Raw genomic sequence first — 21,303 nt, forward strand, 5'->3', positions numbered from 1 at the left:
TATAACAATACATTTCCATAAAGTTACAGCAAGTGTCCCCGCCTCTCCTGCTTCTCCTTCCATTTCCTCTACTTCTTACACTTTTACTATTTCTGAGACAATAAGAACCCCTTCTCTTCCTCCTCAGCCTACTCATTGTGAAGATGACAAGGATGAAGACCTTATGACAATCCACGTCCACTTAATGAATAATCATCATCATGCCATTCAGTTAATAAAAGTATATGTTGTACCTGTGCATGGGTATCTTTGTACAGAAAACTAACTGTATGGCAAGAGCTCAATGAGACATTTCTTTATCATCATCAGCAGCAGCAATGTCAAAGTATTTGCGTGTGCAAGACTTGTATGGAAGTGAATAGCCAAGCTATCCTTATATAGGAATAAAGTCAGTAGTATTTAATATAAAGTTAATAATGTGTTAGTTTTCTTTAGCTTTTTTTAAAGATATATTTATTTTAAAATTAGAGTGAGCACACACAGGGAAGGGGGAGGAAATGGAGAGAATCTCAAACTGACTTCCCACTGAACACAGAAGCCAACGCGGGGCTTGATCCCACAACCCTGGGATCATGACCTGAGCCAAAAATCAAGAGTTGACTGCTTAATCAATTGAGCCAACGAGGTGTCCCAGTTTTCCTAATGTTTTATAACTTTGCTTTCAAAGAATTACATTATCATACAGTATGCCTCATTCTCTCATAATTGGAGAGACTGCACGCACATCAACCTGTCATCACAGGTAAGGAGGTTTTTTTTTTTTTAATTAACAATTTCCAATATTGCATTAGGACAACTGCAACTGTATGCCATAAAGATTTTATAATGATTCATTCATTAGTACATAGGCTACGCTACCATAAAGCATTCATATTGCTACTTAATTATCCATGTATGAATCATTAACTCTATAAATAAATAAGAATTTATTTTTCACATTAACTTTTCAATTTTGATGTCTCGTGTTAGTAATACACTTAATGTCTACAGTGTTTCATATCATATAAAACAATACTGATGTAGGTATAGACACACCATCTTATAAACAGATGGTATACACTTATCAATACAGTACTGTATTTTTTCTTCTTGATGGCTTTTAGTAACATTTTTAAAGAATACAGTATACTGTATTTTTTAGTATACTATATTGTTTACTTTATTATAATACAGTATATAATACATATAAAATGTTACATATTTTAAAGTATTTAAATAAAGATACATACAAAATATGTGTTAATCAACAATGTTATCAGTAAAGCTTTGGGTCAGCAGTTGGCTATTAGCAATTAAGTTTTTGGGGAATCAGACATTATATGAAGATTTCTGACTACACTGTGGGGGATTAAGGGGTTGGCGACCCTACACTCTGCGTTGTCCAAGTCAACTATATTCATATGTTAAATGAATGGATCTCTATCATCTGTAGGAAGATGTCTTAGCCGTTTAGTTTGGCACTAAAGGCCTTTATATAGTATTTCATCCGATTTTATCTCCCCCGTCTAACTAAAAATTTTCCCATCAGACCAGTTCCATGATGTTTTGTGTACCCATAATTACATGTTTCGTTAATGCAGTTATCATGACTTCTTGGTGTCTGATGAATCAAACCAAAGTCTAGATGGAATCCAACTTATCAGTGAAAATTTCATTGGCTCACATCTACAAGTTTCTTACCTGGATATTGATTGGTCTTTTTTTTTTTAATTTTTTTATTTATTTATGATAGTCACACAGAGAGAAAGAGAGAGAGAGGCAGAGACATAGGCAGAGGGAGAAGCAGGCTCCATGCACCAGGAGCCCGACGTGGGACTTGATCCTGGGTCTCCAGGATCGCGCCCTGGGCCAAAGGCAGGCGCTAAACCACTGGGCCACCCAGGGATCCCTATTTATTGGTCTCTTAAACCACTCATCTGAAATGCTTAATTACTGTCAGCTATGTGACAACAGCTAGAATCATGTATACATAGTGACTGCCTATAGTAAACTGCCTGTGGCAAAATACTAGTCAAATCTGTTTAAATTTCTAATGTGTCAGGTATAATACTTCTGCAGACTATAGTGATCACATGGTTGGTGTCAGACTGCTATAAAGGTTTCTCAATGCTAACTCTCAATTTTGTACTTATTATGGACCAGTAATAAATAATTCGTGGATCATTCTCAGTTTGTGGTCATACTTTGAGCATCAATGAACCGTATCATTTCACAGAGCCTAGTTCTCAAATAAGTGGTTCTCAATTGATTAAATGGTAATATCCTTATATTTACTTAGTTACAATACTAGAGAATATGTTTCATATAATCCCTGATTATAAATAACCTGTAATGAGTTTTAAATATATAGTTACCTATGAAATCTAGGTCAAAAAATGATTAAAAGGAAGAGTTTATAATATACAGTGCTGTATGATTTAACACTGTATTTTTACAACACCTACAAAAGTCAGGAGGAAAAATTTTAACTGTTTCAGTAATAATTGATATGGTGACACTACAATTATAGTTTTAAGTGTAATGTGTGATAAAAACATAATAATTGACTAGTCTAATTTCTGGAATCCTTGGAGTCTTCTAAGAATTAAAATATTCTGTATATCTCAATGCAGATATGTAGAAACAAAGATTCTAACTCTGTACATTTAAAAAACACAGAAATAATAACAAACCAGTAGGAATGAGCAATCTTAACACTCAGATTGAGATTTTGAAATATCATTTTGCATTAAAAGAAACAAGGGCTTCTTAAAGAAATAGCTAATTCCTGGTCTATGGGAGTAAAAAGACAAGATGAGCCTGAAACATCTTAAAATACTAGACAGCATAGATGCTGACTACAAAGGTCATGTCAAAAGGATTAAAGGATCAAAACAAGAGACTAAGTGGCCAAAATGGATGATCTGAGCTTCAATGGGGGGTGTGTGTGTGTGTGTGTGTGTGTGTAATATACTGAAGTCTGTCAAAAATGTTTAATCCATGAATTAATAATGACATTGTTTAAAAATGGTATTTCCTTTTTTAAAAGATTTTATTTATTTATTTGAGAGACAGCATGAGCCAGGAGTCCAACATGGGGTTCGATCCCAGGACCCTTGGATCATGACCTGAGCCAAAGGCAGCAGACTCTTAATCTACTGAGCCACCCATGCACCCTGGAATCAAACAACACTTTCCTTGGGCTTTTCGTATATGAGCTATGCTACTGGGTAATTAAAAAGTAAAAGAAGGGAAGGGACTCCCTTTAAGGTTATCCCAGTGAATAAATAAAAACAAAAACAGAATTAAGATATTTCCATTTTGCAACCTCCAGTGAATTAATGGATCAATAGCTACTAAAAAAAAAAAAAAAGGAAGTGAAAACCGGACATTATGTGCTTCCTGATAAAATAAAACAAAAAAGGATAAATCCTGACTCTGAATACGCCTCTTGATCACGTTGCCAGTCTATAAGAAATACAAAACGCAGCAGAACATACTGAATTACATCATGAGCATGTGATCAGTAAAGTCCAAACCATAAGAAATTAAAAATGAAAAGGTCAAGTTCTTTCAAAAGAAATTTTTAAGAAAAGAAGGATTAACAGATTTAAAGCTATCTAGTTAAAACAAACAAAAAACAAGACCAAGTTGTAGTATCTAGGAAGGCACAGTTGGGTGATAAGACCATAAAAATAATACAGTGTAGGAAGGGGCTGTTATTGGGACAGAGCACAAAGAATGTTACTGGAATGACTTGCTTGACCTGGCAGTAGATGCAGATGTTCACTAAAATACAGTACATACTTGTATCTCTGCTTTATTTTAAAATAAGTTAAAAAATAGCAATGTAAAAGGATGAGATTTAGGATGAATATGAATAGATGTTCTACTATTTTCCACCCATACCTCAAACTTGAACTGTTCATTTCATGTTCCCCTGTAGTGGCCTTCCCTCCTTTCTTTTGGAGGGTAGTCTCCAAAAGTAGTCTCTTCTAAACTAAATAGCTAGGACTACTTAATATTCTATCCTGTCTATTGTCACATTTTAAGAATAAAGTAACTCAGTCCCACTAAAATTTTATGGTTTTGTGGATGGGAATTCCCAACATTAATTTGAAGTGGTGTGAAATAATTCCCTTATTTATAATAAATTAACTCAAAACAACATTGAAATAATAAGAAGTCAATAACCATCCCTCACCTTCTCTGCCTCATTCCTCAGAGGTAGCCACTATTAATACTTTGAGATGTATAATCTTCTGTATCTTTGTATTCATAAAAATATATAAATATTATACATAACTATATAATTTTTTAATCAACAAAAACCAGGATACATTATTCTGTAATTTTTCTTTTGTACTTAGCATTTTTTTTAAAGATTTTATTCATGAGAGACACACACAGAGAGAGAGAGAGAGAGAGAGAGAGAGGCAGAGACACAGGCAGAGGGAGAAGCAGGTTCCATGCAGGGAGCCCGATGTGGGACTTGATCCCGGAACTCCAGGATCACGCCCTGGGCTGAAGGCAGGAACTCAATCGCTGAGCCACCCAGGCGTCCCTGTACTTAGCATTTTGCAGATATCTTTTCATATCAATATACGCATATCTCTAACATCAATTTTAATTGTTGCATATTATTCCAAAATATGGATTTGTCATAATTTCTTAATCATTTCTGTTCATTTAGAGTGATTTTATATATTTTTTAACGATTTTATTTCTTTGAGAGAGAGAGAGAACATGCACATGAGTGGGAGGAGGTTCAGAGGGAGAGGGACAAGTAAACACGGGGCTTGAGCCCAGGACCCTGGGATAAGGCTGACCTGAGCCAAAGGCAGACACTTAATTGACTAAGCCACCTAGGCGCCCTGAGTGTTTCTAATTTTTTAATATTACAAACAATACTGTAATAAAAATCCTTGACTACATTATTTAAAACACCTAAATAAATATTCTAAAGGATGGAATCTGAGAAATGGAAGTGGTCAAAGATTATATTCACATTAATATTTGCATTCCAAAAGGGTAAGAAAAAGTTCTACTTCAATTCAGAATGTCTACTTTCCATCTCTGATCAATAATGGATATTTTTAATTCTTTGAATTTTTGCAAATCTAATGAAATTGGCTTCTCAGTGTTAGTTTCATGGTTATATTTTAATTACAGGTCTAAAAGAATCCTTGGAATAAATATGAAATATGGATATAAAATATTATGAATAAAACAAAATAATATTAAATTTTTCTTTAATATAGGTTGAAATTATTTTCTATTAACATTTTAGTTTTATGTTTTCCCCCATATAAAATTGATTTAAAATGTTTATGTTTGTATATTTTCATTGTGGTTAGGCATAATATACATTCATTAATTCAAAAAAAAGTTTCTATGTGCCAATACATAGGCTTAACAGTGTATGTAAATTCAAACTACTCAGTGAAAATGAACACAAGTAGTTATCTACTGATGGTTTCATAAAGACACCTAATAGAAAACAGACGCGCACACACACAAGCTATGTCTAGACATGCTGTGATGCGTGAAAGCACATAGCAGAATTATGAAAAGTCATTGGGTGATATGAATACTGTAAAAGTGACACAGAGGAAGTCACATATATATAGCTCCACTTGGATAGAAGAGACTCTTTTCTCCATTTCAAGGGATTTTATATATATGTGTGTGTATATATATATATACATACATATATATATATATAATTTTATTATTTTAAAACTTTATTTAAGAGAGAGAGAGTGCACGCATGAAGGGCAGAGTGAGATGGAGAGAGAGAATCCCAAACCAACGCCCCACTAAGCACAGAGCCCAAGGGGGCTTGATCCCAGGATCCTGAGATCATGACCTGAGCTGCAATCAGGAGTTGGATGCTCAACTGACTGAGCCATCCAGGTACCCCTCAAGGAATTATATTTTTAAATTATTTGATTATTCTAACCAATCTGTCAAAAAGTTTTCAAATACATGCTAATTAAAAACAAGGTTTTAGAAGAAGCTATAAACTGGTTCTTTAATACAGAAATAGCTATTATATAGCCAAATTGCTTAACATCTGTTTGTCTCACTTTCCTCATCTGTAAAGTGGAGATAATAATACTCTTACCTCACTGGGATGTTATAAGGATTAAATGAAATTAATAGACATAAAGCCCTAAGAAGGTGTTGGGCCTTTAGTAAATGCTTAGGTTCTATTATTATTACCTGTGTCCGATACAGCAAAATCTCTCAAAATTACTATCCTCACAGTCTTTCTCAAATACTCTGTAATCAGCCTCTGGCTATCATAATATCCCAAAGCTGTTCTTACAAGGTCATTGATGACTTACACATTTCTAATCTAGTTCTCATCTGACACAGCTGATCACTTCTGACTCGCTTGGCTTCAAAGACACAAATGTATCTGAAAGAAAGAAAGGTTTTCTTTCTGTGTAAAGGGCTGCTTCTTCTGGTCTCCTCTCCTGGTTCTTCCTCATCTCTCTAACCTCTCATCTCCAAAGTGTTCCAGCTCTGTGGAACTTTCTCTTCAGTATGCACTAGATTTCCCCTCAGTGCTCTCATTTTATGGCTTTAAATATTAGCTGTGAGCAGACAATTCCCAGATGCCTATCTTCAGTTCATACCTCCCTTCAGAATTCCAATATTGTACACTGAACTCCCCGCTCTCCTTTTGTGGATTTGTAAAAGTCTCCTAAAATTTAACTTGCCCTGGGCAGCCCGGGATTGGGTTCCATGTCAGGCTCCCTGCATGGAGCCCGCTTCTCCCTCTTCCTGTGTCTCTGCCTCTCTCTGTGTGTGTCTCTCACGAATAAATAAATTAAATCTTAAAAAAAAAAATTTTTTTTAACTTGCCCTAAGACTAAAATTCCTGACCTATCTTCCCACACCTGCTTCTCTATGGTCTTTCCCAACATCTTGAATATTACTCCAGCTTTCTAGTTGCTGAGTCCAAAAACTTTGGAATCATTCCTGAATCCTTTTTCTCTCACATCCTACAGCCAATACATCAATAAATGCTGTCATTTCCATATTCAAAATATATACAAAATCTGATTACTTCTTACCACCCAACGGCTAGCTACAGCCACCATTCTTTCTCATCTTGATCATGGTAACAGTCTGTTAGCTGGGCTCTTCACTTGAAATGGCAGCTACTGTGATCTTTTCAAAATGTAAATCACACTGTGTCTATTACTTCTTCAAACTAATGGCCTGGTTTAGAATTAAAAACCAAAGGTCTTATAAAACCCTAGTCTACCTTAACTTCATGAATACTCTCCTCTTCTGGCTTACACTGTACCAGCCATACTGGTCTCTTTACTGTTCTTTGAACTGCTAAGCAACCTATTTCATGCCCTTTCATTGATGTTTCCTTTCCCCTAGGTATCTACATATTATCTTCTGTTTTATCTTCTCAGTGAGGCCTTCCCTGATGCTCTACTTCTGGTTGTCTCAATCCCCTTTCTCAGATAATTTTTCTCCATAGCACCTGTAACTACTTGATATATTACTCGTTTAGTTAACTAAAGAAAATTGAGTATATTGTATATATAGTAAAATGTACAAATCTTAAGTGTATAACCCTAAATTTTACATATACACATCTTCAAAACTACCACAAATCAATATATGTATTTTCAAAATCCAGGAAAGCTCCCTCATGAGTCTCTCAGTTAACAAAATCTTTCCATGGATTACTACTATTCTGACTTCTATCAGTATAGACTATTATTTTTCCTGTTACTGAATTTTACTTCCATGGAAAACCCCCATGTATTCTGATGACTAAATTATTTGTTTATAATCTGTCCTGCCTACCAGAATGCAAGCTTCATGACGACTTGGTTTTTTTATCTGTCTCACTCACTGCTGTATACATGGTGTCTGTTAATGGGACTGGCAACATAGAAGGTGCTCAATAAATATTCAATGAATTAATGAATAATCAAAATATCATCATTAAGCTTTCCATTTCTTAAAACTGTGAGAGGCAAAATTTATTTTTCAGTAGAATTACCTTTCATTATAAATAACTATGGAAATGAGATATTCACATTGAAGCCTAAAACTGAGGTAGACTATCAATCAGTGATTGAATAAGGAATGTTAGAATCTATCACTTTCTTTTGCTCTGTGGAAGACACTGTTAAAGAGAATAAAAGGGCAAGCCAAAGACTGGGAAAAAATATTTGTAAATCACGTATTTATTGAAAAAATATTTGCAAATCACATATCTATTATCTATCTATAATATATAGAGTTCTTAAAAAGAAAAACAAGAGCAAGAAAATAAATGAAATTAAATAATGGGCAAAACATTTGATAAATAGAGATTCATCAAAGAAGATATGATGCTCAACACATCATTAGTCATCAGAGAAAGGCAAAGTAAACCTGTGATGAGATAAAACATTACCTATTAGAAAAGCAGAAAAAGGGATCCCTGGGTGGCGCAGCGGTTTAGCGCCTGCCTTTGGCCCGGGGCGCGATCCTGGAGACCCGGGATCGAATCCCACGTCGGGCTCCCGGTGCATGGAGCCTGCTTCTCCCTCTGCCTAAGTCTCTGCCCCTCTCTCTCTCTCTCTCTCTCTGTGTGACTATCATAAATAAATAAAAAACAAAAAAACTTTATAAAAAAAAAAAAAAAAAAAAAAAAAAAAAAAAAAAAGAAAAGCAGAAAAAGAAACAAAACAAAACGGACAGCATCACATGCCAAAAAGGATGTGAATGACTGGAACTTGCAAATATTGCTAGTAGGGAAACAAAGTGGTTCAGTCACTATGGAAAATAATTTGGGAGTTCCACATACAGCTAAATATACACTTACCATATGACCAACCAATCCCACTCTGGGGTTTCTACGTTACAAAATGAGAATTTAAAACTACTCAAAAACCTGTAAATGAATTTTTTGCAGTAGTCTATTAACAAAAAACAAAATCAAAACACAACTAATCAGAAACAACCCAGATGTTCTCCAATGGGTGAATGGATAAAAAAAAAAAAAAAAAAAAAAAAGGAATGAACTACTGAAACAGTAAGTTGGATAAATGTGAAATGTATTATTGTAAAAAGTCAGTCTCAGAAGATTACATAATGTAGGATTCCATTTATGAGACATTTTGGAAAGGACAAAACTGACATAAGCTTTGTGAAATATAAGAACTAACACTACTCTCCTAGAAAAACATGGCCAGGTGAGACCCTCAACAATAAAAACACAATGTGGAATAGAGCTTTTTTGAGTGTATATATTAAAATAAATTCAAAATATCTATCTAGGGAAAACTTAACTCCCTTTCAGAATGCTATCCTTATGAGATTTGGCAGTTTGTCCCAAGAGAATATAAAACCTATCACTAACTCAACCAGTGATTACCTATATTCTATTTTTCACCAGTTATGAAGAAAAGCTGTATTCCGGGTACTTATGAAGGACTAAAACCTCTTGATAAAGAAACCATGAGGAAGAATCTAGGTAGAGTCACACAAATGAAGGATAGCACTTACAAATATGCCTACAGCACGGGAATAACTTTCTTCTGGAAGCACCAAAGTTTGACACAACGAAAAAGTTGTTACAGAGCACTGTACAGAAGAAGCCAATGACTGTAAATTCCATCTTAATAAAGGAATTTGTGGCAGAGGAGAAACACAACCAAAATATGTTAATATTCTTCATTCTGTGCCTTAAAAATTTATAATGATGTCACTAAACGATAAAAACAAGTAACACAAACCTCACTGAAGTGAAAGCATCTTTTATAATAATGATGATGAATGCAAAAAACCCTACTTTTCCTGTATAGTTTTGATTCTCTCTTATGATCTAGAAAAAAATTATCATTAACATAGAACACTAGCTTGAAGAAAAATAACAAAAAAAATCGACTTCAATCTTCTCAGGTAATAAATCTTAAGTGATTGTGAAAATATTTTTCTTTTTTTTTAAATAAATCTTTTTTTTTTTTTTAAGATTTTATTTATTCTTGAGAGACAGAGAGACAGACACACAGGCAGAGGGAGAAGCAGGCTCCATGCAGGGAGCCCGACGTGGGACTCGATACCGAGTCTCTAGGATCATGCCCTGGGCTGAAAGTGGCACTAAACCTCTGAGCCACCCGGTCTGCCCTGTGAAAATATTTATACTCAGAGGAAATTTTCAGTGCAACTATGTTGGCAGCGCTCCCTGGTTATTCCAGTTGTTGCTTACTCTTAACAGGCATTAAATAAAAACTGTGATATTGAGTTTATGGAGTCTAACTCAACAATATTAAATTAGTTCTATGCACTTACCCTTGCATAGTGGAATTCAACTCCATAGAGTTCTAAGGTACGTGCCGTGTTCAGGTAATTAAATTCTGCTTCTGCGGGAGATAAACCTCTGTAAAGACATTATGTTATACATTATACCAATTACAAATATGGCCAAATTAGAAAGAAAAAAAAATGATTTATCTGGAAATTTTTGAGCATTCTAATTGAATCTTTTCTAATATACCATGCATGACTACTCCTCTTAGTTCCGTATAGTAATATCTAACTTACCTGTAGGGTACATTTTCAGGAACAAAAATCATTACTTTGTAGAATATTTTATTTTCCAGAAATACATGAATGCACCAGGGGATGTAGAGAAAAAGGAACCCTTCTGCACTGTTGGTGGGAATGCAAACTGGTGCAGCCGCTATGGAAAACAGTATGGAGGTTCCTCAAAAAATTAAAAATGCCATATCATCTAGTAATTCCACTACTGGGTATTCACCCGAAGAAAATGAAATCACGAACTCAAAAAAATATACGGACCCCTATGTTTATTACAGCCTTATTAATAATAGCCAAGATATGGAAACAAGCCAGTGTCCTTTGACAGGTAATTTGGTAAGATGTGGTTTATATATATATACAATGGAGTATTACTCAGCCATAAAGAATGAGATCTTGCCATTTGTGACAAAATGGATGGACCCTGAAGGTATTCTATGAAGTGAAATAAGTCTGACTAAGAAGACAAACACCATATGATTTCACTTATATGCAGAATCAAAAAAACTGTATAAATAAAGAAACAGACCCACAAATACAGAGAACAAACTGATGGTTGTCAGAGAGGAGAGCTTTGGGAGGATGGGCAAAATGGGTGAAAGGGAGTGGGAGATACAGGCTTCCAGTTACAGAATGAGTTTAAGCACACGGAATCATGAGGTACAGCATACGGAATATAGTCAATGGTATTGTAATAGCATTGTATGGTAACATAATAGCTACATTTGTGAGTGTACCATAAGGAATAGACTTGTCAAATTACAGTGTTATACACCTGAAACTAATATAACTGTGTGGCAACTATATTACAAAAAAAAAAAAAAAAAAAAGGACCAAGTTTTAAAATTCCCTACTTGTTCTTACAGCTAACAAAGTCATTTTATCCTCTGACTTAATTTCAAAATGTTTTTCAGAAGATGGTCCAGTTATGGTATCTGCATTTAAATCACACAGGTGCTTCTGAAACACACAAATTGAGACAATCTCTAAAGCAATGCCTCTCAGAATATGGTATACATACAGGTGTTGATTCATACCAAGTACAGAAACTGAGAGAGTCAGTCTTTTATATTTCATAGTATAATTATTGGCAGAATAATTTCATGTCTGTTGAAACTAATAAGGAGAAACAAGGACTTGCTATTTTTTATGTCTCTACTTCTCCATTCTACTCTCCTAGTAACTCAATTTTACTATATCTTTCAGAAGTTTCATTCCATGACAGAATGGGGGGAAACTGTGGTCTTTTATCACAGATAGTTGCAGAAGTATTACTATATACAATCTGATGTGGAAGGAATAAGAACCAAATTGTTATATTTAAGAACATCCTGGTTATTCTGATGAACACAAGTTTGAGAACTACTACTCTAGCAAAGCCTTTAAAAACAAATCTACTCCTAGATTAGTTCTAAAACTATCTGATATCTGATATTATCTGACTATACCAGAGCAAAATCAGCAAATTAGAAAAGAAAAGATAGCAACTTTCATTCACTAATGGTAACAGAAAAGGAAGCCAACAGCCTGCCAATGAAGCTCATAAAAATGGAATTCCTAGAAAAAGCACATATTAAAAAAAAAAAAAAAAGAAAAAAAGAAAAAGCACATATACCTGAATTTTCTATAAAATTCAATTAAGGTAAATAAATCTCTACCTCCCTACCCATCCCCTATTCCTCAGTTAAACTGGATGATTCTATTTTTTCTTTGTTTAAAGATCTGAAGAATCTGCTCCTCCCTCTGCCTGTGTCTCTGCCTCTCTCTCTCTCTCTCTCTCTCTCTGTGTTGCTCATGAATAAATAAATAAAATCTTAAAAAAAAAAAAAAAAAAGATCTGAGGAATCATTTCTTTAAACCAAATACAGGGGCAGCCCGGGTGGCTCAGCGATTTAGCACCACATTCAGCCCAGGGCCTGATCCTGGAGACCCGGGATTGAGTCCTATGTCGGGCTCCCTGCATGGACCCTGCTTCTCCCTCTACCTGTGTCTCTGCCCACCCCTCTTTCTCCCTCTGTGTCTCTTATTAATAAATAAAATCTTAAAAAAAATAAAAATAAACCAAATACAAATACATAATCAGTACCTTATTAAACTTTTTCCTCACAGAAGAGAGTTTCCATTACTGGCAAATTTTTTAAAAATCTGATTTATCAAAAAAATCTGATTTATCTTGAAACCCTTGATTCGGATATGCTATGTGTAAATGGCATTTACTGGGGGACCTGGGTGGCTCTGTGGCTGAGCGTATGCCTTTGGCTCAAATCATTATCCTGGGTCCTCGGATCAAGTCCCACATCTGGCTCCCCTCAAGGAGCCTGCTTCTCCCTCTGGCTATGTCTCTGCCATTCTCTCTCATGAATAAACAAATAAAATCTTCAAAAAAAATTGCCATTTATTGTGAGACTGAATCAGCCCCCTCACTGGCATTGGGCCAGTCTATTGAAATTGTGATTTTATTAGTCTTATTTTAGATCAGAGGTCAGCAAGCTTTTATAAAGAGCAAGACAATAAATACTTTAGGCTTTCAGGTCACATAATCTCTGCTACAACTACTCAGCTCTGCTGTTACATGAAAGCAGTCACAAACATGAAGACAAATAAGGGAATCTATGCTCCAGTAAGTGTTCATTTATGGACATCAAATTGGAATTTCTCAAGATTTCACCTGCCATAAAATGTTATTCTTTTTGTATTTTTGTCAAATATTTAAAATGTACAGATCATTCTAAGTTCATGGGCCAGTACAGAAATTGGCAGTGAGCCAGCACACCAACCTGTTTTAGATACATAGGCCACTACCAAATGAAAGTTAAGTTTTCTTAATATTAAGAGTTAATATTTCTTCTTACCATCTGCTGGGCATTGTTCTAAGTACTTTGTATATATAAACTCACTTAATCCTTACATTAACTCCAGAGGTAGATACTTTTATTACCCACAATTTATATATAATGAAACAGAGAAGCACAAGAAGCAATCTGACCAAGATTATAAAACAGTTGTCTTAGCCAGAATTTCAGACCAGGCAGTCTGGATCTCTAGTTCAAATATTTTCTTAGCCAATCTGCAATACCATCTTAGTTCCTCCATGAGTAATTTTGAATTGCATGTTAAAGCAAAAGTAAACTTTTAACAAATAAATGGTATTATTTTCTATTCACAGCAATAAATCTCTTCTTAAAACAAATTATGTCACAGGAAATGAAGACTCACAAAATAACAAAATTGAATATTGTTATGAATGAAAAAAATGCTAGATTTTTAAAATTATTTTTTTAAGATTTTGTTTATGAATTCATGAGAAACACAGAAAGGCAAAGACATAGGCAGAGTGAGAAGCAGGTTCCCTATGGGGAGCCCAATGTGGAACTCGATCCCTGGACCCTGGGATCATGACCTGAGCTGAATGAAGGCAGATGCTCAACCACAAGCCACCCAGGCACCCCTTAAAAGGATTTTTTAAAATTAATTTAATATTACAGAATGTTCCCTTTCTCCTTTTGACAAATTACCGAACAAATGTTTCCTTTCAGATAGCTAAAAACTAAGAAAGAATTGCTCAGTAGATTGATATGTAACAACCGATCTATGAGCATACTATTAATATTCTAAAATTACTCTTGGGGCACCTGGGTGGCTCAGTGGTTGAGCATCTGCCTTTGGCCCAGGTCGTGATCCCAGAGTCCAAGGACTGAGTCCCACATCAGGCACCCCACAGGGAGCTTCTCCCTCTTCCTATTGTCTCTGTCTCTCTCTCTGTGTGTCTCTCATGAATAAATAAATAAATCTTAAAATAAAAATAAAATAAAATTTCTCCTAAAGAACTGTCAACTTTACATAATAGCAAATTTCTTTCTTTCTTTTTTTTTAAGAGCATGGAGCCCAATACACAGCCCTGAAATCAAGACCTGGGCTAAGATGAAGTCAGAGGCTCAATCAACTGAGTCACCCAGGCACCCCAATAGCAAATTTCTGTTTACATATAGCTTTATGGTTCTTACTAGGAATGAAACAAAGATTCATATATTCTATGAAGTTAGCAATGATTTTTTTTAGTATAGACAACCCACATTTCCTTACACCAATAACACTATTTTATATAACAATAATTGTTGTGTATTAAGTAAATATAACAATCACATTAGAAATAATTTAAAACATTTCTCTAGAAAAGATGCCATTAAGAAGTTTATGAAATAAGCAGAAAAGTAAATAAATCCTTACGTATGTTGCTGATGTAATTTTGCTATTTCTTTTTCAAAATCTTGAGGTTGATTAGGAATGAAAGAATAATCTGAGAGGTAGCCTGACAAGTTATCTGACTGATTGTAGTCTCCAAGTTCAGCTATTACATGGAAGAAAAATAGTCAAAATTTAATAAACAAATTTAGTAATTCTGATAGCCCAAACAGCAATGTCACGAATTCCATTATATTTCTTGGAAGTTAAATATTTGTTTTTACTGCTAGCTACCATGTAAGCAAGTTATAACAACACAAGCATTCTTCTAGGTCTCAAACAACTTCAGAAAAACTTTTTCAGGAATTAAACTAACTGAATGTTTCATTACATTTCCTTTGCAATCACTTTTTTCTGTATAGTAACATATGTCTAATGAACTCCTGCATTAAAGGCAATGTACTATCAACACAGACCATATAATCACATGCTATGTGACCTAAGAGTGCGTTCATACTTACACTGAACAGCAAATGAAGCCAAAAGGGCAGCAGTATTATAAGGACAGGGCAATCTAATAAAACAAAACAGAAAATGCATAAGCTAAGGTTAAACACAATAATTTCAAAAGCACTGTAATTTATATAATACTGTTCACCTATGAAGTCTCCATCACTTACACTTTAACAATTAAGTAACAAACTTATCTGATGAAAAAAATCCATGCTGTAATAACCATTTTTCAATAGATAATTTATTTGAAATGATGAGTTACTTAATATAAAACTAAAAGTACTTTTAAAGTCCATTATTAAAAATTTTAAATAGCTCACCGTCCAGTAAGAATGTCTTGTTTAATTTGCAAAAAATACTGGTACCTTAAAAAGAGAGAGAGACCAAGAGACAACATTTAGATTTACTGGAATTACAACATTTAGAGTTTAAAAATGGTATACTTATATTAACTAGTAAAGTTGAATTTAAGTATTTGCTTTTATAATCTATATATTAGCACATGTAAAGATATTTTTAAAATAAGCTTTCATAAATTCATGAATCCCAATCTTTAAAATTCTTTGATAAACGCAATTCAGTACTTCAAATATGTTTCCACTAGCCTGTATTATAAAACTCAAGATCTCTAAGAACTACATGACAGAGGGAGATTAGGGAGTATTCTCTGAAGATTGTTGTTTATAGAAATTATAAGTGGGAAACACAGAAAACCTGAGTTAGAGACATAGGAGACTGACAGCAATGCAGTAAAGATCACGTGGAGAAAGTCATCCTTTCTACTGAGACAGAAAGCAAGCTGCAAAGACAGGCCTATGGTTGACTTATTTAGCTGCCAAAAGCTGCTAAGTGTAGAAAAGCACTTTTCCATTTTCATTTGAGTTAAGAAAGCTATCCTTGATCAGAAAACAAAAAACAAAAACAAAAAACAAAAAAAAACCTTAAGCTCCCTTCCCTACTATTAGAATTGCCAAGTACCCAAGTTCCTTTAAAACCAACAACACGTGCTCGCTTCGGCAGCACATATACTAAAACCAACAACACATTAAGATTTCTATCAAAAAGAATGCAGAGGTTGCTTACGAGATGGCACCTAGTCCTCACTAACGGGGTAAGTCATTCCCTCAATGATGTGTCGATGCTTGCAACAAGTCACCTGTACTTTTTAATGTTGGCAGAAGACCAAATTTTGTAGCTTTAAATGTTTTAACAGCGAATTTTAAGACTTTATTCCACCCCACTGAAAAAAGTACACATACTCCAAGAATCAAAAATCATGTTTAAGAATTTTAGTTGTCTGGCTGATTAAAATTATTAAAGACCTCCATGACAATATTCAAGTTATCAAAAAATGTAATTAAGTATTTCAGAGAATCAGATATTCACTAAAACAAATTTTTTTAAGTTGATAGAAATATCTTGGCTTCAACTGTGGAAGGAGCCTTGGTGTCCATCAAAAGATGAATGGATAAAGATGATGTGGTTTATGTATACAATGGAATATTACTCAGCCATTAGAAATGATAAATACCCACCATTTGCTTCAACGTGGTTGGAATTGGAGGGTATTATGCTGAGTGAAATAAGTCAATCGGAGAAGGACAAACATTAGATGGTCTCATTCATTTAGGGAATATAAAAAATAGCGAAAGGGAATAGAGGGGAAAGGAGAAAAAAATGAGTGGGAAATATCAGAAAGGGAGACAGAACATGAGAGACTCCTAACTCTGGGAAACGAACTAGGGGTGGTGGAAGGGGAGGTGGGCGAGGGGTGGGAGTGACTGGGTGACGGGCACTGAGGGGGGGCACTTGATGGGATGAGCACTGGGTGTTATTCTATATGTTGGCAAATCGAACACCAATAAAAGATAAATTTATAAAAAAAAGAAATATCTTGGCTTCACATATTAAGTATACAAACTTCCTGTGAGAATTAATATGTAATACTGTGAATATTACCTACTTATTCAATCTAAGACAATAAATCTCTACCTAGCTAACTTGGTTTCATAATTAAAGGTAAAGGTTCATGGTAGGAACTAATCTCATTGTTAAGATTGAAAAGGCATGTGTATTCTTTTTTTTTTTAAATGATAGTCACACACAGAGAGAGAGAGGCAGAGACACAGGCAGAGGGAGAAGCAGGCTCCAGACACCGGGAGCCCGATGTGGGATTCGATCCCGGGTCTCCAGGATCGCGCCCTGGGCCAAAGGCAGGCGCTAAACTGCTGCGCCACCCAGGGATCCCAGGCATGTGTATTCTTGACATAATATTTTAAGTCTTACACAAATAATACCTATGCCTGATGAATTTTTATTTTTTAAATTAAATTCAATTAGCCAACATATAGTACATACTTATTTTCAGGTATAGTGTTCAATGATTTATCAGCTGCATATAACATGCAGTGCTCACATTATGTGATGAATTTTATTTAAATAACCAGTAAGGATTGAGAGTAGAAACTAGAATTCAAGTCCTAATACACTAAACCAGTCAGTGCTCCTTAGTAAAGTACTTAAAATTTGGCTGAGCCTCAGTTTCTAGATTTGTAAAAAAGGAAGTAATATCACTTGTCTAGTATATGTATCCTATGGGCCCTAAGTAAGGTGATTAAAAACCTAATTTTTAAATTAAGACTTTTAAGATAGATTAATAATGCTTGAGGTAAATACAGAAATGACACGCTTAATCTGTAAAAATAATACAACTTTTCTAATCTAGACAGTAACCAATACCATGAGCACTTATTATGTATTGAGTACACCTAAGCACTAAGAAGGGACCGAAGAAATGTCATTTGTACTGTCATGACTCATGAGAAAACTCCAATTCTAAGGATGCCAGCACCTGCTAATACCAAATGACTGATGTAGTCTGATGTAAGTTCTATAGGTCCACTCTTTTCTACAACTTATCTAAAATGGAATCTGAAGGTAAAGAGGTGTTGTCACAGATTTCCTGTTCTGTGGGTTTAAACTAGTCCTTAAAATTTATCAACTGTGGCTGAAGGTGTCATATTACTAGTCATGACCACTGCATTAAGCCTACCCAAGCAATAAAGTTGTAAAGGAGTATTCTTAACGCTGGCTGTCTATTAGAATCACCTGGGAAGCTTGTAATAATCCCATCTGAGACCTAATTAAATTAAAAGATCTCAGGGGTATGACCAAGGCATTAGCATGTTTTAAAGCTCCCCTAAGTGATTCTAAGTTGTAGGAAGGTAGAGATTCAATAAGGTATTCTACGATAATATAATAAAAACTAGCTACTTAAACCATTTTACCCAATACCACCAGTTAAAAGATTCTAGGACATCCTATTATAAAGGATTTTTCAAACAATACATTATTTTTAGTGAAAACAAAGCTAATCCTCTAGACAACAGGCTGAACACAAAGCAACTGCTTGGTTACTACCAAACTTGGCTTTACTTTCTTCTACTTCAGGAAGATATTATGACTTAATTATCATTGAGATACATTTATTTTTTTATTATGTTTTCAACACAGGCTATAAAAAAAAAAATCAACACATTCAAGCTCCATTAAGAAATTCAAAGACATTTTGAGTGAAGTAAATTATGAATACGGCGGCAACTGGCCATATTCTAACTGCTCTAACAAACTTTTCATATATATTAAACACATTAGAAATCCAATTTTAAATTATTGGTCTTTTAATTAAAATATTTCTTATACATTTAAAACTGATTACATGAAATATGTATTATGGAATACTTTGCTACTTGATTTCAGGAAATTGTAAAATGTACTTAAACATGTTTCTTAAAGGGTGTTTGGGTGGCTCAATGGTTGAGCGTCTGCCTTTGGCTCAGGGTCATGATCCTGGGGTCCTAGATTTCAGTCCTGCATCAGGCTCACTGCAGGGAGTCTGCTTCTCCTGGTGCCTATCTATGTCTCTGGCTCTCTCATGAATCAATAAATAAAATCTTAAAAAAAAAGTTTCATAAATCATAATTTTTATTAATTCAGAGTAATTTCCTTGAAGTTAAGACAAAATCAGAGGAAGTTCTACAATACTAAGATTTATTAAGATAAAAGATTTTGTTATTTTAATTATTTAACAACAACAACTTGAATGATTGGGAGCTACAATATTAAACTGAAGGTTATTCATATGACACAACTTTGCTTTCCAAGACAAATTAGCTTGGAAATAATATTAGTTTCAACTGTTAGGACTGCCTAATCCAGGACCTACATTCCTAAATGCTGTTATAAAAAAGGTAACACCTTGCCCTCAACAAACACACAGAAAAGGACCCTCAAGAATGTCAATTTAACTTTTCTTAACTGGTCTACTGAAAACCCTAGTTTTATAAACACCCAATGATTGGTAAATACGGCCTAAATATTTTTATCCACATCACCACAGTACGCTAAACAATGACCAATATGGTAACATTTTACAGACTATTTACAGGTAGCTTTAGGAACAGATTGTTAACTGAGCACCTACCTTTCAGAGTAATTCTGAATAAAATCACTGACCTATATTCTTGTATCTGAGACTTTTATGGAGGTACTCTATGCTAATTTTTTATTTAGTCTTTTTTTTTTTTTTTAAGCCTAATTCCAAATGCTGTCTTTCAAATAAACAAGATTATTATTTAGGTACAGATACCACAATGTGATTATTCCCCACTATTTCTACCTTAAATAGCTAACCTAACATTCATATACTTTCAAAATGCTCATCTGGGTCATTCTTGTGTATACTTTGTCAAGAAGAAGTGACAACAAAATTTGATTCTGTCTTAAGATCAGATTTAAAATTGCCAATAAAGTTAGCACTTAAAGAACTGAATGTGCTAGTGTACTCCCTGCCAACAATTTTTAATAAAAAGGCACCTGATTACCTGAAACTCACAACACTATATGTTAATTATACTGTTAAGGAAAATGGTGAGAGTGGAGGAGAAAAAGAAAAAAAAAGAATTTGAATCTTAGCAAAAGGGAACTACAGATTGCATTTTCATAGGGAAAAAAAAGTATCTGTTGACCATTACTCCTGCACATAATAATTATATATTTTCCAAATTCTATGTTCTCCTCAATGGAAATAAAAAAAAATCTAAATACGCTTTTACATGAACAAAAAACCAGCAGACACAATTCTCACTATGCAGCATCACTTGGATACAATTACAATATCATCTGATTACCTCAACTAGTTATACCAGTGATTCTTAACCATTTTTTTTTTACAAGTAGAAAATTCTGATTTGATACGGTTCAAAAGTCTGCTTGTGGATACATGGGGTGGGCCTGGAACTCCAATCTCCTAAAGCCCTCCCAGCCATCCAAGAGGGAAGGAAACATAAAAGATCTATAACCCATTCCATGTGATGGCTGGGAATCTCAGAATTACACCATGATAATCTTTTTCTGCCTAAATAATTTCAAAATTTCAAAAAAATTTTTCAAAATTTCATAGTTTTGACAATATTTTCAGGAAGAATATGCTCCATAAACCCACCTTGTGTATTCTTCTTGTAACTTGTTGGGGTCACTTACAAAAAATTTGACTCTAAAGTTCAAACTGTAAGGAGATCCTCCTAGAATTAATAAGAGCAGTTCTAATTAATCAGATTATATTAATCCTTTATCTTTATAAAGTATAGTTGCAAAATGTCAAGTAAGTGTGTATGCTCACTCTTTAGCTGCTTCCTTATTGGTTTGTTTGGATCCAGCCACCTCTGAAAAATAAATAAATAAGACTGATTTCTTTTTTCCTTGATGAACTAATACATCAATGCTTATAAATCTATAACATTTTAAGATCAATACTAAAAACTGCATTTTGAAAACAGTCTAGGAAAAAATAATCAATTTACAGATATTCATATTAAGTTAATAAAATTCTACTAGAAAGTATTGAATGTATTTGTGGGAACTCTAATTTTTTATTTAAATTTCCCATGAAATTCTATAGTATGCAATAAACTCTATTCCAGAAGGAAAAATCCTAAATAGCAATCTAAAGTGATTTCTGTTAATATATTATATAACAGTGTGGCAAGTTTTTAAAATTCTTGA

General features: G+C 34.2%; 1 protein-coding gene across 14 annotated transcripts in view; it reads right to left on the reverse strand.

The window, feature by feature from the left end:
- Positions 1-21,303, reverse strand: part of PTPN4 (protein tyrosine phosphatase non-receptor type 4) — a 206,884-nt gene that overhangs the window by 84,574 nt on the left and 101,007 nt on the right. For 7 of the 14 annotated variants that reach the window (XM_025429215.3, XM_025429221.3, XM_049097140.1 and 4 more), the window contains 6 exons: positions 20,921-20,984; positions 20,744-20,843; positions 15,561-15,605; positions 15,249-15,301; positions 14,773-14,893; positions 10,297-10,384 (listed from right to left, as the gene is read on the reverse strand). In XM_025429215.3, the coding sequence (XP_025285000.1) occupies positions 10,297-10,384; positions 14,773-14,893; positions 15,249-15,301; positions 15,561-15,605; positions 20,744-20,843; positions 20,921-20,984 (471 nt within the window). The remainder of the gene's footprint in view (positions 1-10,296; positions 10,385-14,772; positions 14,894-15,248; positions 15,302-15,560; positions 15,606-20,743; positions 20,844-20,920; positions 20,985-21,303) is intronic. The other 7 variants (XM_049097143.1, XM_049097137.1, XM_035702382.2 and 4 more) reach the window with 4 other exon arrangements.

The sequence above is a fragment of the Canis lupus genome, chromosome 19, assembly GCF_003254725.2.
Source record: "Canis lupus dingo isolate Sandy chromosome 19, ASM325472v2, whole genome shotgun sequence".
Taxonomy (NCBI): domain Eukaryota; kingdom Metazoa; phylum Chordata; class Mammalia; order Carnivora; family Canidae; genus Canis; species Canis lupus.